General features: G+C 42.9%; 6 protein-coding genes across 6 annotated transcripts; 2 read left to right on the top strand and 4 right to left on the bottom strand.

The window, feature by feature from the left end:
- Positions 1-1016: 1016 nt before the first annotated feature.
- EAE98_011189 (uncharacterized protein) lies at positions 1017-2745 on the top strand (the record flags this gene model as incomplete). Its single annotated transcript, XM_038958811.1, has 3 exons — positions 1017-1370; positions 1423-2064; positions 2128-2745. 3 exons carry the CDS (start codon positions 1017-1019, stop codon positions 2743-2745), a joined length of 1614 nt encoding a protein of 537 aa, XP_038804815.1.
- Positions 2746-3873: 1128 nt separating this feature from the next.
- Positions 3874-4486, bottom strand: EAE98_011190 (uncharacterized protein; the record flags this gene model as incomplete). Its single annotated transcript, XM_038958812.1, has 2 exons — positions 3874-4299; positions 4358-4486. The coding sequence occupies 2 exons, from the start codon at positions 4484-4486 to the stop codon at positions 3874-3876; spliced, it is 555 nt and encodes a 184-aa protein (XP_038804816.1).
- A 1377-nt stretch (positions 4487-5863) lies between these two features.
- EAE98_011191 (uncharacterized protein) lies at positions 5864-7228 on the bottom strand (the record flags this gene model as incomplete). Its single annotated transcript, XM_038958813.1, has 1 exon — positions 5864-7228. The coding sequence occupies one exon, from the start codon at positions 7226-7228 to the stop codon at positions 5864-5866; it is 1365 nt and encodes a 454-aa protein (XP_038804817.1).
- Positions 7229-7901: 673 nt separating this feature from the next.
- EAE98_011192 (uncharacterized protein) lies at positions 7902-9628 on the top strand (the record flags this gene model as incomplete). Its single annotated transcript, XM_038958814.1, has 3 exons — positions 7902-8310; positions 8388-9395; positions 9453-9628. 3 exons carry the CDS (start codon positions 7902-7904, stop codon positions 9626-9628), a joined length of 1593 nt encoding a protein of 530 aa, XP_038804818.1.
- Positions 9629-13811: 4183 nt separating this feature from the next.
- EAE98_011193 (uncharacterized protein) lies at positions 13812-14540 on the bottom strand (the record flags this gene model as incomplete). The annotated part of the gene is made up of 1 exon (XM_038958815.1): positions 13812-14540. The coding sequence occupies one exon, from the start codon at positions 14538-14540 to the stop codon at positions 13812-13814; it is 729 nt and encodes a 242-aa protein (XP_038804819.1).
- A 2021-nt stretch (positions 14541-16561) lies between these two features.
- EAE98_011194 (uncharacterized protein) lies at positions 16562-18019 on the bottom strand (the record flags this gene model as incomplete). The annotated part of the gene is made up of 5 exons (XM_038958816.1): positions 16562-17066; positions 17121-17263; positions 17323-17547; positions 17614-17718; positions 17810-18019. The coding sequence occupies 5 exons, from the start codon at positions 18017-18019 to the stop codon at positions 16562-16564; spliced, it is 1188 nt and encodes a 395-aa protein (XP_038804820.1).
- Positions 18020-18857: the final 838 nt, after the last annotated feature.

The raw sequence follows: 18857 nt of genomic DNA on the forward strand, positions 1-18857 counted from the left end.
TTGAGAGTTTGAAAACTACTTTCAGTTCCATGGGTCTGCAAAGTCTACTTCCTGGCTAACTTTCGCCATGAAGTGGAGCTTTGTCACTATGATGAATGACCGCTATCAGGGGCGACGGCAAGTGTAACGACAAATTTGGGGAAACAAACTGAGCTTCCGGACGTTTCAAGCATCGAATTATTGCTACCACTTGGCGTGCATAGAAATGAACGAATGGATGAATTTCTCCGAAGTACACGGACTAGCTCCGCATTGGTTATTAGTGAGGATCCATAAATGATGTGTCGTAGGGGGCTTCGTTGGGGACGTCTAAGTAAAGATAAGCTTTTTGCGGGTACCTTTCGCCTATCTCGAATCTTGATGATCGCGCAATTACCCCTTCCGGCTGTCTGCTTCCCGCTCACGTTAAAATGCCTACTAGTGCTTGTAGATCAGCAACAACAGTGGGGATGATACTAATCCATTTCTCACAAGCGGGACGGCTGTTTTACGTTATTCTTTTCTCGAAAATTTTAAGTTTATTTTTTGAGTCAATTAGAATCATTTCGATAAACTCATATTAATAGAATGCTTCTCGCATATCTCTACAGAGAAGTCTCTGATCCACACTCTGCGAGATTCGATCACGCCGAGTAATTAGTTAAGACAGCAATTTTGGCGTGTCAAGCAAGGATGCGTACATACCGTGCTGGCATTGTTCGACCTGTTAGCCGGATATTTCGTTTACCGTCTATTGAAAGTTATTAGTAGTCGATACATTCTTGGGAATGCACTTCTGCAAGATTTGTGGAGAATTTTAGATAGATTCGATCGTAAATGTGTGATGACGATCAATGAGATCAACATTTTCGAGCATTCTGGCTAAAAAACACCAAGTGTTGTTAAGATTACGATCCACAAGCATGGACGGTGAATAATTTCATTAGCATTTCCAATTCATTCATCAGTGTCATAATTCCGGTCTTTGTCTTGTCATTTCCTTCTCAACTCAGTAACACTTTGCTTTGAGCAACGATATGGCTATCGAAGTATCTTTCGCCTCCCTTTCTGGGGCAGCGACATTGATTGCACTCCTGATATCAAAGAACTCCTCGTGGAGCACTATATACTCACTTCAAATTGTCTTTGGAGTCTTCATACCATCATATGTCTTTTACCTCAGTTACATTTTCCCATTCTATATTTCCGAGCTGCGACATGTTCCTACCGTACCTGGTTTCCCTCTCTGGGGTCAATTCTTTGACATTATCAGCACTGAGATTGGTGTTCGACAGCGTGAATGGCATCAAACCCACGGCCCAATCATCAGATACTTTTTTCCCTTTGGAGCTGAACGTCTATCAGTCGTAGATGATGATGCAATCAAGCAGGTATGATAGATCAGTATAACCTTTTTGTACAATCTTTAACATGAACTCGTAGATGACAACCAGAAATCCATATAACTATCCAAAGCCAGTGCGCGCGAAGTTATGGATGGTCAGAATTCTTGGGGAAGGTGTACTACTTGCTGAGGGAGATGAGCACATCCATCAACGAAAGTCCTTAGCACCCGGTTTCTCTATCCAATCGATTCGAGCGCTCTACCCAGTATTCTGGCAGAAGTCATTGCTTCTCACCAAGCTGTGGAAGGAAGAAATGGACGCTGACTCGGTAAAGAGTAAGCCTTTTGAGGTTTTGGAATGGTTGAACCGCACTACTCTTGACATCATTGGTGCCGCTGGCTTTGGTGTGGATATCAACTCGCTCGAAAATCCCGAAGCTCCCATTCGTGAGGCCTACCGACTTGTCTTTGCTTTCGACATTGGCTCCCGTATCTTGCACGGTCTTCAAGCCTTTATTCCATCTACCAAGTACATTCCCGCCAAGATGAACCGTGATATGGAGAGTTCGCGAAAGATCATTCTCAAGACTGCAACAGATATCATTGACGAGAAGCAAGAACAAGCTGCTCAGAGAACTAACCATAAGGACATCATCGCATTGATTGCCAAGGACAACTTGAAGATGAAGGAAGCTGGTGAAGAAGGTTTATCTTTCGAGACTATGCGTGATCAAATCATGGTAAGCAGAAATCTTAAATAGCTCCTCGTAATATTGCGGAAGACTAATATACATTGTCCACAGACTTTCCTTGGAGCAGGCCACGACACAACAGCAACAGGTTTGGCATGGACAATTCATCTTCTCTCAACTCATTCGGAAATTCAAGAGAAGCTCAGAACCGAGATCCGCGAGCACATGCCTTTCCTATTCGATCAAAAAGCCCGTTATGAAGGAAGTGTTGAAAAGACTGATGCGGATCTTCTACCATACCTCGACAACGTCTGCCGTGAATCTCTCCGCTTCATTCCACCCATCCCAATGACAGTCCGACAATCTCTCAAAGACGATAAATTGGGCCCATACACAGTTCCAGGCGGCACGGTCATCTATATTCTCGCAAACACTGTTAACCATCTTCCTATGTACTGGGGTCCCACAGCCAATGTTTTTGATCCTGATCGTTGGGACAAATTGCCTTCTACTTTCACGGCCAATGCTTTCATGACTTTCTTGCAAGGCCCCAGAGGTTGTATTGGACGCAAATTTGCAGAGACTGAGATGAAGGTTTTGATATGTTGTTTATTGAGCATGTACAAGTTTGAGCGTGATGAGAGCGTGGAGAATCCCGAAGACTTGAAGATGTGGAGATTGGTTTTGAGACCAAGAGACGGTCTTCAAGTCAAGGTTACTGCCATCTAAAGTTGTTTTATAATTGATACGATGTCAATGTCAGTCGGCATGAAGGAAAATTGGGAGATGGTACAGAATCATTTTAATTTTTACATAGATTTTTTCACAAAGACTCTTGCATGTAAGAGTTCTGGTCATAGTTTACGTACCGTATCCTTTCTGTAATATAATTCTTACAAAATACTTATTTTCTTATATAAATTGAAGTGCTGAATGCCCGCTCAAGAAGCTAACCGATTCCACTGAAATTTAGACATGTAGAAGTGTCTCTGATCTCAATTTTGAAAACAACGCAAATATCTTGTCTTGACTTCGGATTGATTGTACTAAATCTAATGAGCAAATATGATTCTGCATATCATCTGTCAACAATCTAATATTGATATGTTGGGAAGATTAAAGATTGGAGAGATGGAGGGTCTTGGGCTCATAACTCATCACACTCTCAGCGAAGACACAACAACTTGTACAGTAGTCTCGATACTGTCGAACAGACTTCAAAGGGTGTGCACACATGAATCATACATAGAAGTCAAAGCCGGACAGAAGCTATAGAGGGGCAGGAGTCAAAGAGGGGCTGCATCCATTCTGCCCGCCCTCTTCGTATGAGCAGGGAATATTAAATATGGTACCTCCATTCCACGTTATGTGGGACGCCATCACACACGTCATCTAAGCACGAGAGTGGGGAGAAAGTGGGTTATAGATACATCAGTCCGACAGCTACGCTTTGTTGAAGGATTGAGAGCACGGTTCTTCCTATCTTCAATGATAGAAGACAAAGTCGAGTGCCTAGCACATTCTGCCTATTATGAAAAATGTCCCTATTTCTGCAAATTCGAAGACTTCGTTATTTTCACTTTGCAATACAAACAATTCACATGCTTGAACTCATTGGAAGTTCATGAAATCAAAAATTCAGGGCAATGGATAGAAGCAAATTTAGAAGGGTAAAAAGTATATATATTAGAATTAAAAATCTCCACAAAAATCATCTCGCCAAAAAGTTTTCTCCCCAAATTTCAACTATCATCTCAAAAGACATGCACGCTCAATTTACTGCTACATATTTCCAAGGATCTTTGCATCATCCTCCCCCGCCCCAATGAAGCACGATCAATGTATAGCCGTGCCAGCTTATGCACTGGTGCTTCCCTCTCTGTTGACTGTAACCGGGTTGCAGACAGCGATTCCTACGCAGTCGAGATCAATAGGAATAAGAACCTGGGGGTCGACATCGATCAAAGAATTTCCATGGTTGTTTTGTACCTGCTCCGCTTGGTTGATGGTAGGGTGAAATCCGGTTTGTTCAATGTTGGCAGGGTCGACATCGGCGGGTTGGACATCAGCGGGTTGGACATCGGCGGTTTGGGCATCACCGGGCTGAACAGTACCTGGGTGGACTGGAGCTGGGTGGACTGCAGCTGGGTGAACTGGAGTTGGGTGAATCACAACTGGTTGGACTGGAGCTGGGTGGATCTCAGTTGGGTGGGCTGGGGCCAATGGACCCTCTCCTGCTTGAGCAGCCTCGTATCCGGGGTTTCCTGCATGGCGAGGGATCATCTGTCGATCAATCTGTTAGAAACAATTTCTCAATAATTCGATTTGAAATTTTACTCACTTTGGCGGCATCCGCTGGGACTAATTGGCCTAAAGCGGCAATCGATGAGTCCTTGCCGACGGGGAGAGCAATGCTGAAGTCCGCAAGGACAACGACGAGGGCAAGGGCAGAGATACGTGAGAATTGCATGTTTTCGGTTTGGGGTTTTGAGTAAACAAATTGTTTTGATGATTGATTGTGGTAGGTTGAATGAATGAGTGGATAGTTTGCTAAATGAGTGTGATTGATGAATGAATGTGAAGTGTTTGATGGATTATTCGATTTCCAATGTAATGAGAATGAAGATATATACCACAATCCTGGCGACTGACCGATTATTCGACCAGGATTCCCGAGATCTGCTGATCATACCGATCTACCATTTCTGAGACAGCAAGAGACCCCGAAAGGGGATCTGGTGTTCCCAAGAAGGCCGCTGAGCGAGTAGAGTTTTCCCTACCGCCGGATCTTAGATGCGAAAGGGAGATCGGCAGATCAGGATCAAGCAATTGTGGATATAACGGAGCAAACATTAAGCTCGCCTTCATTTAAGAACCTTTCCAAACTAACATTAATGAACTCCTTGTCGACCGCTTGGAACGCCACAAAAGTTACTTTAGTGTAATTGACAACGATCTCAATGCGGTCACGTGAGACGATCTCATTCGGACATTTTAAGCTTGGCGATGTAAGGCCAAGCGAAATCTGGTCAAGTCAGGGACAGCGAAGCTAGCGCTCCCTCAGCTGCCCCACCAAAGCACTGACAGAGATTCGTCGTCACCGCTAAAGACCCACCAATTCGGAAAGTTCTATGCAATAGCAAAGGACCACACATAAGACATACTGTACCAGAACGAGAGAGACTCTGCAAATCGCAATCTTGGTGACTCTGCTTGAGTCAAATTTGATTACTATACTCTGTAGTTCACGTTATAGAACAGTTGTTGTCTAGATCGAATCGTCCTGTCTGAACTAATTATCTTGCGGAAAGTCGGAATCCGAGGTGTCGATGAACTTTAAACGCCACCATCTCGTCCGCATGTTGAATTTCCTTTCTCAGACGACAATGATACTGGTACAGTGACTGATATTGAGGATCTCTCGATCCTTTTCCCCGCTAAAAAAGTTTATATCATATTTGTGGATAGTTGAGTGGACCCAAGTGATCGTCAGCTAACTCATCGAAGGATCCTTACTGTCGATTGTCAATCTGCATCTGAATTACCCCCATAGGACATCACAAACGCAATTAGGCGATAGACTATCCGTAGCTCGTCTAACTCCAGGAAAAAGTTTTTAGAAAGTTATATTGTGTTGGGAGAATAATTTTATATCCACTTCAACGGGATATGAATGTGCATTTCGCGAAGTAAGTTATCGTGTTGGTGGATTCTGTACTTCGTAGAAGTCGCCAGCATCAACTCTATAATCAATAATTTCAAGATGTACATCATTTCAAATTAGATTGCTGAACATCACAACCTGATAAAAAAAATGGATGACGATGATATGCCCAAAGCCTGACCCTCAAGAGCACCTCCACTGTGCAAATTGGCCAAAAACCTTGTCCTCTCTCAATGCCAGCAAACATTCTCTCCGTAAGCCCATGCAAATCTCCAAACCTCCCTCTTCAGCATTCTCTCCTTCCCCCTCGGGAATTCTCGGGAAAATGACAAAGACTCCATCAGTCTTCAAACTTCTCCACCTAAACCTTTTGCATTTACCACCGAGGTTGTTCCCCCAATCCAAGGCGTAATATGGTTGTCCCGACCAAGATGAGCACCCAGCATTACGTTGGTGAGATTCAAAGCCGCTTGGCTCTAGTCGGTTAAGATCCGACACTTTCTGGATTGCTTTGATTACGTCTTTAACCCTCGCCTCGTCAACGTCACGCACTGATTGGCGAACGAGGCGTGCGATGGCTCCAAAATCTGTAGTATTTGAGGACATTGATATCAGATCAGAGAACGTGCTATTGGATTTGGCAATCAATACAACATTTCCAGTGAAAGTAGGGGACATGGCAGGTTGAATGCGGTTGCGTCCGTTGACCGTCATGACGAGCAGTGAAGGAGTAGATGGCTCGACGGAGTTTGAAGTAGCTGAACGTGCCGAAGTTATCCTAGACCAAATGAGTGCAACCAAAGCATCGTTTGTAGAGACCCAAGATAAATCGTTCGAGCCCTCATTAGCCAGCTCTTTCAGACGTCGCAAAGAATCGTCTGAGAAGAAAAATACACCCGTTCCCACTACATCTGAAGAAACCGAAACGTATGGCGTGGAAGATAAATCCTCTGGCAACAATTTGTATTCTGGATAATCCTCCAATCTACCCGACCCCTGTCCTTGCAACAGAGCAGAGTTATCAATCCATTCATCAGTCACCAATTCATGACCATTTCCCCCATGACAGAATGTAGACCACAATTTCAAAACGTTAAACATTCCCGCCTCATCCATAACACAATGATGCACGGCGCAGACCAAAATAATGCCACCCCGGATAATGTTTGCTTGTGCAAGAAACACTTGAGCGTTATTTCTTACCAAATCTGGTAACACATCTCCGTCAACTGCATCGGTAGGAAATTTGTTGGCTTGAATACTTTCAAAGTCATATTTGGAACTGAGATCCTTCACCGAAAGAATATCATTGACGCTGAAATAAGGAGCTTGCACGGCAAGTGAGCCTTTTTGACAATTTAGTTCTCGGGATGGCCCAACTGATGCGGCAAGAATAGGGAATGCTGATATAGTTTTTGAAAGACCATCTCTGAGAGTTTGAATGATGTCTTGGGACTTTGAATTGGAGGAGAAATAGAGGAGCTTAGGGACGTGAACGTGTGGTGATAGGTGGTCGAGTGGGGAGAGTGGGTATGGTTCTTTGTTCATGATTTCGATGCAGAGTACAGATATGAATTGTGGAAGCAAGTTTTTGATCAATAAGATGACATGTAATTTATTTCAATTGAACATGAATGCTCTGGGTGATTCTTGGTTTTATTACAACTACAATCGGGGCATTCGACGATGAACTGGCACAACGAATATTGACAACGCACACCACTTCATCGGGCATCTCACTTGTAGAAACAAGTATAACCATATTCCTTGATAGTTCCTACTTAGCTCAGCACAACCCTCTTTTCAATAATTGATGTACTAGTAATAAACCAGGTTATAGTATTGTGGACCGCTGTACCGAGGATATGATCTACACGCACTAGCGGTACCCTGACTAGGCCTTTCGATGAAGCTTATCCAAGTTCCGAAATATTATATTTGTCAATAATGCCACTGTAAAGGCGTTATAGCAACGCTCATGTATTATGCAAAGTCTAAGGTATATCACAATTAGCCCGCTCTATTTTGTTTTTTGAAGATCTTCGCAATGTCCAGTTGATGTATGTAGCTACTCACTCTTCCTTTGATCCCTGTTCTAATCGAAGTTCCTCTCAACAAGACTTTACTTACCATTCTATTATGCTCCATTGACAAGTACCATTTGAATTGATAAGATTCTCGAACACCTGAGATCATCAAAATATCATCAATTCATTAATTCATGTATATCTTTTCTCTTTCTTTGTACATTGGCGTTTTTGCCGTTCTTTCGAAATGCATTTCCATCTTCCTAACCCAGCGAAGACGTCTACAAGAGTCCGAACGGCATGGCTGCGCGCCCCCTCCAACAGTGTCTGGATCTGATCCATTGGGAATCATGAGTGTTATTGCAGCGGCGAGAGCAAATCGCGAAGGGAGAAGCCCGATTTGGTTCATGGAACTTATGGATAAGATATCACCGAATACTTTGACGGTGAGGGGAATGGTTTTGGACACTGAGATTATTATTACAAGAGATCCAAGCTTGGTGCAGTTCATTCTACAGACTGAGGCAAACAAATGGGATATTGGACCACAAAGAAGGGAGATTTGGAGTCCCCTTCTTGGCGATGCTATCTTCACTGCTCAGGGTATGTTACTTTCACTTGATGATGATGAACATGCAGTTAGTTCTTATGTATCACGAACGCTAATTTCAGGAACACAGGCGATGCATGGAAACACTCCAGACAACTTGTACGACCACAATTTTCGAGAGATAGAGTATCGGATCTCGATCTCGAAGAACGACACGTCCAGGCACTATTTGCTCGGCATGAACTTCAAAGCACTCAAGATGGCTGGACCGGAAAAGTTGATCTAGCCCCTCTGTTCTACAATTTGACTTTGGACGTCTCAACTGAGTTCCTCTATGGAAAATCTGTACATTCTCAAGAAGCGGGTAATACAGCCAGTCCAAACCCCATACAGAGCACAGAAGATACGGATTTTCGTACTTTCGGACGTCATCTTGATGCAGGAAAAGAAACATTGTTCATGAAAGGTATTGCTGGTCGGTGGAATGGATTTGTCAAAGGCCGCAACTTTGATTATCACCGCGACGAGGTGCATCGAATGGTCGACAAATTTGTGGAAGGATGCCTCCGTCAAACCCAAGACGAGAAAAGGCCAGAACTCGATTCGGAGAAAAAGCCATTTTCGCTTTTGGATGAATTGGCGAAGGTAAATCAGGACCCAGTTCAGCTTCGCCACGAAACGCTGCAGGTACTTAACGCTGGACGCGATACAACTGGCTCATTGCTCGGCTGGATATTTTATTTCCTTGCACGTAATCCAGATGTCTACTCCAAACTCCGAAGCATCATTCTCTCTGACTTTGGACCATCCGGTTCAGAAATCTCATTTCAATCTTTGCGATCTTGTAAATATCTACAATATGTGATTGATGAGTCGCTAAGGGTTGGTGCACCCGTTCCATTGAACGATCGCACTTGTAATCAAGATACTATTTTACCACGCGGAGGAGGCCCTGACGGTACACAGCCTATGTTTCTACCAGCTGGGTCAAGAGTATTGGTATCAACATACGCGATGCAATATAGGAAAGATATCTGGGGTGAGGATGCCGAAAAGTTCAGGCCTGAGAGATGGGAAGGGAGAAGGGCCGGATGGGAATTTATTCCCTTCGGTGGAGGTCCAAGGAAATGTATCGGTCGTAAGTTTCCCCGTCTTTGAGATGCCAAATCTATAGATAGCTAATTTGTATTGGCAGAACAATTTTCGTTGACTGAGACTTCATATATTATTATAAGATTTCTTCAAAAGTATGATCAAATTGAGAATCTAGAGAAACCAGGCCCAGTACTATATCACCATACTGTCACAAATCGAAGTATGAACGGGGTACAGGTTAGATTGCATAAGGCAGATCCTTTGAGTATTGTTTGATTTATGGGGTTTAATTGGGACGTTCGGGGTGTATACCATTGTTCCATTGTTTTATTATTTTTAATTAATCTTCTATACTATTGCTATGAGCACAGTGTCCAAGAGCCAAGGACACTTGTGCCGTTGCCATATTACCAACAAACTACATCACTAAACTTCGTGACCATGGCGATGAAAATGTGAATCGAATCTGGTAATCATTATGTTATCCATGAATGCATAAAGAAATGCGATGTTACACCTCTACAAACTTGCATACTATTAAGCATCGCAATGGAATTCACGAAGTTGCTCTAGATCTACTCATGCTAAACCATGACTTCAAGCTAGGCTGCCAGACTAAGATTTGAGTAAGCTATTAATATCAGAAAAAAAGAGTCGAACTTCGACATGAAACCAGTATTGCAAATCCTCAAATTGTTTCAATTGACTTCAAGGCTTGACAATTTCTGACTGGCAGACTCCAGCCAAGAAAGCCATTGAATGTAGGCTATCACTTCATATGTGATCTGGCAACTCTTGTTTTCCAACTGAGCCAATCTTGATGAGTTTGACGTTTCTTTTGACTGTCAATAACCAAGGAATCCATTACTTCGATGAGAGGAATTACTGACTCCACGTATTCTGACAAAAAGAATATGGGGAAGCGACGATGGTCACTCATTTCACCACGTACAAAATAAGGTAATAATTCTATTAATGGCATCTGTATCTCCAATGTTCAGGTTACAGATGTATACTTCTTTTATCGTTCACCTTCTCTCCTGACGACTCCATACATGTTCGTAGAGGCCAAAGGAAATTGTACTTAAGCTTGTTCAGTGGTGTTTCATCGTGATCTATGGTTATTATCGCAGCACTTGGACGCAGTCACCGATAAATATCTCGAAGGTAACAATGAAAATTGATCTTCCAATCTCACAGCTTTTCTATAGCATTGTTGAGAAAACGGCTTTTCTTGAGTCTGGCAATGCCTTTTGACCGAACGCCAAAAGGATTCAAGTGATCAGAAACACCTTTGAATACCAAGCCATACCATTTTGGAAGTATATGCTAAATGATCCGAGTCATGCTACAGTTATTAAATGTGCACCACTTTCAGTGTATTTATAGTATGAGGTTGCTATTCGTACCATGCTTGACTTGAAGCATTTCAATATACGCATGAAACCGGGCTCAAAACGAAAATGGGGTAAATGTCAGAGATTTGACCAGTCAATCAACTCCAATTAAGTATGGATTGACATTGACCAGTGGCCATTAAATCCATCTCAGTCCTTCAGTCCTGATATGCTTTTGAAGTTCGCATGATCAAGATTCTTCGCCACCTTTGGCTTTGCAAGAAAGCTCAATCTTAGCTGTTCATTGCACAACTGAATCAAATGAGATGTGAACTGCAATAGAATTCTGCTGGTGAATGCCTGGTCCAAGATTTGATGCCACCACAATTCAACTGATGAGTGTGATTAACGGCTTGTTCATATCCCACGCTTCCAAGTTCATTCTCAACTTTCCGGATACTTCCGAAGATTAGGAGATTTGTGACTTGATCCTTTGCCAGTTCAGGGAAATTCTGAATGCTTGCTTTCAAACCTTGACCTAGTTCATCAGGAACCGTGTAAAGAATCTGTACAAAGAATGATATTCTTAATTTCAGCACAATCGATCTTGCAAGAATCTTCTGCCACGGTTGAAAAGAGTTCAAAGAATCTAAAACTCAAACGCTAATCGTATCACTCCCTCGCTATCAAATCAATAAACATCAAGTGAAACCAGTCAAAAAAATCAATTCGCCATTCATTCCTCTAATCATCCATGGATCTCTTCGCCGCCTCTTCATTTCATACGCCACTAGCCTTCAATTATTAGAAAACTCGTATCAAAGTCGCTGGTTCCTTGACATATAAGTGTATCAACACCTTTCTGGAAAACTATATCAGGAAATGTGACATTTATGCTACTTTTCAATGAAAAGCTCATTCTCTAGAGACGGATGGAGAGGAAGACTTCTTCCTGTGTGATTGCCACCCAAGTTCTGTCCACGGCGACTCCAAACATTGAGCGGCCATTGACTGCCACAATCATCTCAATTTCAAAACTTTGAAACATTCAAAATTGTCAACATGTAATAAAAATATCACAACAAACTGTCTATGAATGCGTTTGTACAGAGAACCTGGATTTTTCGTGCGGGGTTGGAAGTGTGGCTAGTGCAAGTCTATGTGGCGCAACAAGTGAAGCTCGAAACGACGACCGCCCAACTATTTTGATATCTTCGATATCGCCAGAAAAATCTCATGGCACATTTCGATTATCCCTAGGATTTATGCGGCATTAGTGAATTCTGGCGCCGGTCAACATCTTCATGATGCAATGTAAGATTCTAAAGAGCAGAATCCCATTGAAACCCCGCCCTCGGGACAACGCGTGAGCGGAAAGGAAGTGGGCTCTATTAACATCCATGCGTCTTCATCTGTTACATAACTGCTCAGTACATAGGAACATCTACCACGGAGGTTCCTGCGGATATTTTTGATATGGCTTAACAGACACATGCAAACACATTACGAAGTAACAACTCCCTTCGGCAATTTCTGGTTGAATCAGTCGATGAGCTCGTTAGTAGACTCCCCGGAAATGATTTCAGAGGCGGGATATGAACTGCTTTGTGCACGAACAATTGCGACCCTCCAATCCAACACACCGAATTGCGCGAAGACGGTGACAACCAGGACTGATTGAACCGATATCCTTATCGACATGCAACCGCCGTCCTCCGCGAGTAGATGAACAAATTCAAGTTATTTGCATCGATACCATGTGGCCGTCCAAGTGGAATATACGAAAGCTATTGATATGCTCGTCTTCACGTGGAAAATAACTAGCCGGAAGGTTTCAAGTCGGAATCTTGCGAGAAGGCTCGCACAAAATGGAAGCGGATCAGGAAAGAAGTGGTATGATAAGGGCGTGTTTGCAGAAGCTATAGGCACAGATTGAGACATTAAGAGGAGAATTACGCGATTGATCAAGTCGCCGAAATCTTGTGAAGATGGACAAAGGAGGAAGAACTAGGGAACAAGAGGAATCGACCAAGCATGGGAGGGAATTGGAGGACGTTTTCAAGATTGGCGTGAGATACTGAATGGCTACGAGCGGAATTGCTAGTCTGGGAAGTGGTTGATGCTGATCCCACAGTAGAAAAGATTAGAGGGGAAAATATTGGAGTATGACTCTTGAATTTGGGGTTCAGACAAAAGGGAGCAAGTGAGGTAAAGCTCAAGTGAAGCATATGGTCTTCCCAAGTATATCTTGCATGCAACAGTCGTACTATTCAAATCCCACACAGTTTGTCCCACGCTTTCCCCTTCGTTTTTTCATTTGTTCGTTGCCCTCCGAGGGTATCGATAGATTGGTAGGGTACTAAGGATTATGATCGAACAGTGGATCTAGGAGCCTTTCAAGACTGCCAATTTTCAGCCAGGATACACATGGCCTGCATGCAAAAGCTCGACGCTCGGGGGCTGGGTGCCACTACACACATGTGGCATAAAAGATGGTCCCAAGAGAATCTTTGAAATTCAATACACACGACCACCGGGATGTTTTCATCTAAACGATATCAGAGAAGGGTTATAGTAGTATTGCTTTCGATGATAAGCAGTCATTCCATCAAAAACGAATGGTAAGACAAGAAGCAAGAGTGACAAAAACAAAAAGTCTAGAAAATTTCAAAAAAACATACAACAGTAGGGATTCGCTGGTGGTCACCCACCCAACTACTAATCTACCGATCTGAAGCTTGTGTATGGCAGAGCGGACGGGATGCCCAATTCTCTTCAGTCTATGGTCGTATGTGGCAGGATGGTCCTTTTTAAAAACTATAAATGGTTCACAAAACTCTACATTTCCCTACAAGCTGACGCCGATTGGAGATAAATGAACTTGAATTCAAACCATCGTCTTTCTAGAGACAGAGTTTAGTATACATCAAAGAGTTTCCAGGATTCAGGAGATCCCCTCGTCCAAACAACATGCTATATGGATTAGATTGACGTGTTGCTTCAAAGGTTTCATTGGTTGCCGACGAAAAGTTCACCTAGATCATACGGTTGGAAAATCTCTGGTCTCCAACATCCACTTTTTGTTTGGTATACAAATTTTGATTACACATCGCAAAAAGTGGCTACTTCTTCTTTGGAAGCGGCTGTGGCTCCACAATCTCCCCGTCCACAGGTCTTCTCGCAATGATATATTGCTGCATTTCCGGCTCACATTTCTCATTATCCGGCTGAAATTGATCAATCGTCTCACTCACGATCTCCAGTCCCATACTTGTCAAAAAGTTTCTTTGTCCTTGCTCGCTCATCATGAAAGTCGGAAGTGGTTCTCCCATAAATGGCGCATCGTAATCCTCCACATACGTTCTCGTTTCATCATATGCTGCGTTACCTTCGTCCTTAACGTACGAATCACTCGGCATCTGGCCGAGAACAAATATTCCCCCTGGCTTCAGTGCACTAACGTATTTGTACACCGCCGCATGAACGGCTGCATACGAGAGTTGCAGATGAGCAAATATCATAAAGACTCCCGAAAACGTATCTTCAACCTGAAATTGCACCATATCCGACACGGAAAAGGTACCCTTGACTCTCGTTTGAGCAAATTCAACCATCTTGGGTGCGATATCGAAACCAACCACTTCCAGTCCAGCTCCAGCCAACAGTTCTGAAACTGGTACTCCAGTACCGCATCCCACGTCGAGAACCTTCGATCCGGGGTCTAATAAAGTTATTGCTTTCTTAATGGCGGCAATCTTGAAGGAGTTGTCGCGATAAGCTTTTTCGTACTCGATGTTGAGTGCATCGAAGGTGTCATGGCCGGCTTGAGACCCTGCCGCTACAGTTGCCATGATTCAAGATTTTGTCAAGGTGTTATTGTAGCCGTTTCGATATGTGTAGGATAGTACTGAGTGGCGTGCTTGTTCTCAGAATCTCAGGGTTCAAGGGCTGGACCGTTCTAGCAAGACGTGCGGAAAATCAAGGGTTGGATGTAAATTTCGATAAGGATCTAGTTCAATGTGCTACAGAATTCGAAATCAGGCGTTAAAAATGACAGGATCTGAGCTTGAGTTTAGCTAAAGTGTCTCATCTCAAGTGGTACAAAACCAGTTCCGCAAGTTCTGGATGAAACCACAAAACAATTTGTTGGAAGATTGGGTGTCAGGGAAGGAATTAGTATCCCGTTGCATGTCATCTAGAAGAATCGGTTGCAGCTGCTAGCAGCTCCAACGCGAAGAACCCCCATTTCCATGTGATTCGAAATTGAATCAATTTGATTACTCCTTGGTGGCGGGGAAATAGATGAAAAGGAGTTAAAACGTACATAATCACGGGATATCCCGTATAATGTCTTCGAATCCTAAAGTCCTATAGAACACATCGGAGAAGTCTTCATCGCGCTTAGGGAAAGTCCTCCGTGGATACTCGGTTCTTCAATCAAAGTTAATATATCCTCGGGCCAGGGGATTCAAGGTTAATCTCTTCCAGGATCCGAGTCCGAATTAGCGAGGATAAAGTTTCTGAGGAGCCGCGTCAACAAGGATGAAAGTGGGGGCCAGAGAAAATCTTATCCCCTAAGGTGCCAGCTTCGGGCGCCCTCGCTTAATAGGGTCTTATTGACCAATCAAAACATCAGGATTCTGAGAATCCTCACAGTTTCCACATGTTTTTTTGAATTAACTATCGAATACTTAGAAATTTAATAAATATAAATAATACATTCTTTATACTTATATAAAACCTTATATATATCTTTTTTTTATTAATAAATATTGAGTTTTTAATTTAATAATATTTTCAATTATAATTATATCAAAATCGTTTATAATTATTTTCTGATTTTACAGCATGAAATGTAATAATATTTATAAAATCTTCAACCAATTTTTTTTTTAATAAAAAAGTCTTGTAAATATACTTGGTTTATTTATTATTACTTATCTTATAAATTTTAATCTTCAAATATAATATAAAAACCTTTATTTATAATATTATTCTTGAAGTTGTTAATGTTCTTGCTGAACGCACGGGCCACATCGGGCGCCCGAAACTGGCACCTTAGGGGATAGTGGAGAGGAAGTTTTTCCTGGATTATTTTGCGACTGTCCTTGTGGGAATGGGTGATATAAACATGCGAAAATGTCTTTAGCCATGCCCTACGCTCGAGACCAATATGTGTCATTAGCAGAAATATCTCGTGTCTCCGTCAGAGCCAATTCTTTTTAAATTGTGCATCGAATGTTATTAGGATTAGATGTCTGAAATTGTCTGGTCCAGAATCAAGATAATTCCATTGGATGTGATCATCAATACTGAATGACGGAATTCCCCGACCCCTACTTGCCATGATCATATCTTATGCAGGAACAGGAAATGTTGAAACATTAAGTAGTCTTCAGTTTTTAGCAGGGATTGGAAATCTCATACCTTTGTCTATTCATCCATCTATCGAAACCATCAAGGTTGAGAATGCGGACTATTCTACTACAAAGCATGTATGTAGTCACACTGTAGATACTGTTATGAAGCAGGTGTACAGGAAATCAAGGCTCCAAGACTATCTGCTCCACATCCCCTCTAAACTGTGACCGTGAATGGTGAATTTGGACATTCAGGTATCAGGTATCTCTTGAAAGACAGATGAAGCTTAGAATAAAGCAGAAAGTCACCCATGTATGGGTTTCTAATGATATTTTTAATCACCATAACTAGATATCTGGCAAAAGCCATACATCAAAAAGATGTAATACAAACAACCACCCGAGAATGTCTAGAATTCGACGCTTCTATCCCTGACTCCATTGACGACGCCATATCATTGCAATACAGATGGCCTCCCATTACCCTTATAAATGGCCATGTCTATCATTGATCAATCCATCTGTACCGTCCATGTAGTATCCTTCTTGATGATCATCCGCTGAGAATCACTGCTCCCCACACTCAATCCATCTGTTCCTTCTTCCCCGGCCTTGTTCCATAACTTCGAGCCTCCCTCTCCCGGATTCTTGCCTTTCCTCGCACCTCGTTCTGGCTCGTTTGCCCAAACTCGAAATTTATAATCGTCTGGATCCACATCTTCTCGAATTCTGCTCTCTCTGTGGTGGCTTTCATTTCGCATGGCGGAGCCTAGGTTGGAAAGTTGATAGTTCTCTGAATCCTCCAATGTATATCCCGATCTTCCTCCCAGCTCCTGGCCGTAATATGTAGAAAGATTTTTGACAAAAGGTCGAAGACTTGGTATAATGGCGGCAATGACGGAATAGTTCATTTCACTCTGTGTCCATATAATAAACTCATCCTCGAGAAACATTGGGTTCGTGGTCAATCCATTTACATCAAATCTGGCTAGTCGGTAGGCAATGGCGATGATCACACTGAATAGATGTTAGCATGCGCTCCTGTATTGAAGAAGTCCCAAAAAAACGCACGGAAGACGAAACCCAAATGCCACAACGACAATAGTTTTATTTGATTTGCTTGTCCGAAGACTCCATACTAGGTAAAACGATAATGCAACATATGCGAGCTCGAAAACGATATCAAAAGCAGATATGACCTGCCATCTTAAAGACTACAATCTCGGGTTAGATTCATGCTTTGAGCCAAATTTGATTACAAGATAATGCTTACCACGTTGTCACAGCGCTGTCCTATGGTTTTCCACGGATGAGCTAAATTGCACTGTAAAGCCACCGCAAACAGACTCGCAACTGTCCAAGCAGCCGTCAAGCCAATCACACTGCGGAAGATTTTCTTGTGTTTCTGATCTGGGGTCAAACTGCCCAATAAGACGACTACTGAAGTTTTGGACAATCCGAGGGATATGACAAACAACAGCAAGCTCGTATACCACATCTGAAAAATGAAAAAGTTAGCCTTTTGCGGAATTTAATGCGCGCTGCGTAGATGCCTTGAACTTACTTGCTCTATCTGGGCTTGATTCTTGACTGATACAAGTTCGATGGATTTGCCTAAGCCTTTGGCGCAGGCTCCCAACACTACCGATGATTGAATAGCTGCCAGCAGCTACGTTATTTGTCAGCTAAATTCATGATGCTTTCGGGATGTCATCAACTGCGCGAAGTGGCCATCATGAGTGATAGTTCAAGCAACTAACCGTTGAAGCCAAAAGACATATCTCATCATAACTAACGCCTTTTCCCATCGAAGTCCTAGCGAAAGACTTGATCCCACTGAATACCAAGAGGCAAGAAAGCCCCAATGCCGTTGCGATGATGATCCACGCCGAATGATCAGTACTCGTCACAACAGCGAATGGTGGTGATTGACCCGGTGGCACCACCAAGCCAGTCGTCGGCATTGACATAGCACAGGTTCTCGTATCGTTAGTCCAAACAGAATCAGATACCGGACATCCGCCACGTTATAATTATGTCAAAGTGGAGGGGCTCAAACATTCAGACTCGAGCATTGTAGATCAAAGTGCCGGATGCCGATGGTTCATAAAGGATACAGCGAAAGAAGCATTATCCTAGGATTTCTCAAGTAACTATATTCAGTAGAACAGACATAAACGGTACCTTGAGCACGGGAAGAAAGTAAAAGTATTGTTACATAGTGCCTCCGTGCCACGCCCTACAACAGGTGATAAAGAACCGCCCCTTGTGGGCTCCTCCGGAAGTGGAAAGTTGGCATCCAGAATAGTTCGTCGAAAAGCTGCACGAGAAGTCTCGGCTCGCTTGAAAGGCACGGAAGGAATGAGCTGAAATCAGCGTCGGGAGTGATGGTCAAGCTTTTGGGGAACCCATTCCGGGATTCCAGTAAATTGGTTGTGGAAGGGCCATCCTCGCAAATCTCGCATGTCGCAAGGTGTCTTCGTGACGCAAATCTGAATGATTTGCTAATTTGGAAGTGGGCGTTGTGGATTTTCACCTGAAGAGTGGGGTGACAGAGCCTGATTTTCTGTCTGGACTAGGGTCATTCGGTATTTGCTGGGGTATATGGTGGATGTGGATGTAGAGGTCGATCCTTTGTAGGGTTGCAGAATTTGGTATCGTACAATTTTTACATGAATGCAGAATAACTTTGAGCACCCTTAAAAGGGCTTCAGAAACTTCCTTGGATTTCAAATTGAGAAGCAAACTGATAGGAAGATTACATAATCTTCCAATTGAAGTATATTACTGAGTTAAAAATTAACAGCA

The sequence above is a fragment of the Botrytis deweyae genome (genome assembly GCF_014898535.1).
Source record: "Botrytis deweyae strain B1 chromosome Unknown BDEW_045, whole genome shotgun sequence".
Taxonomy (NCBI): Eukaryota; Fungi; Ascomycota; class Leotiomycetes; order Helotiales; family Sclerotiniaceae; genus Botrytis; species Botrytis deweyae.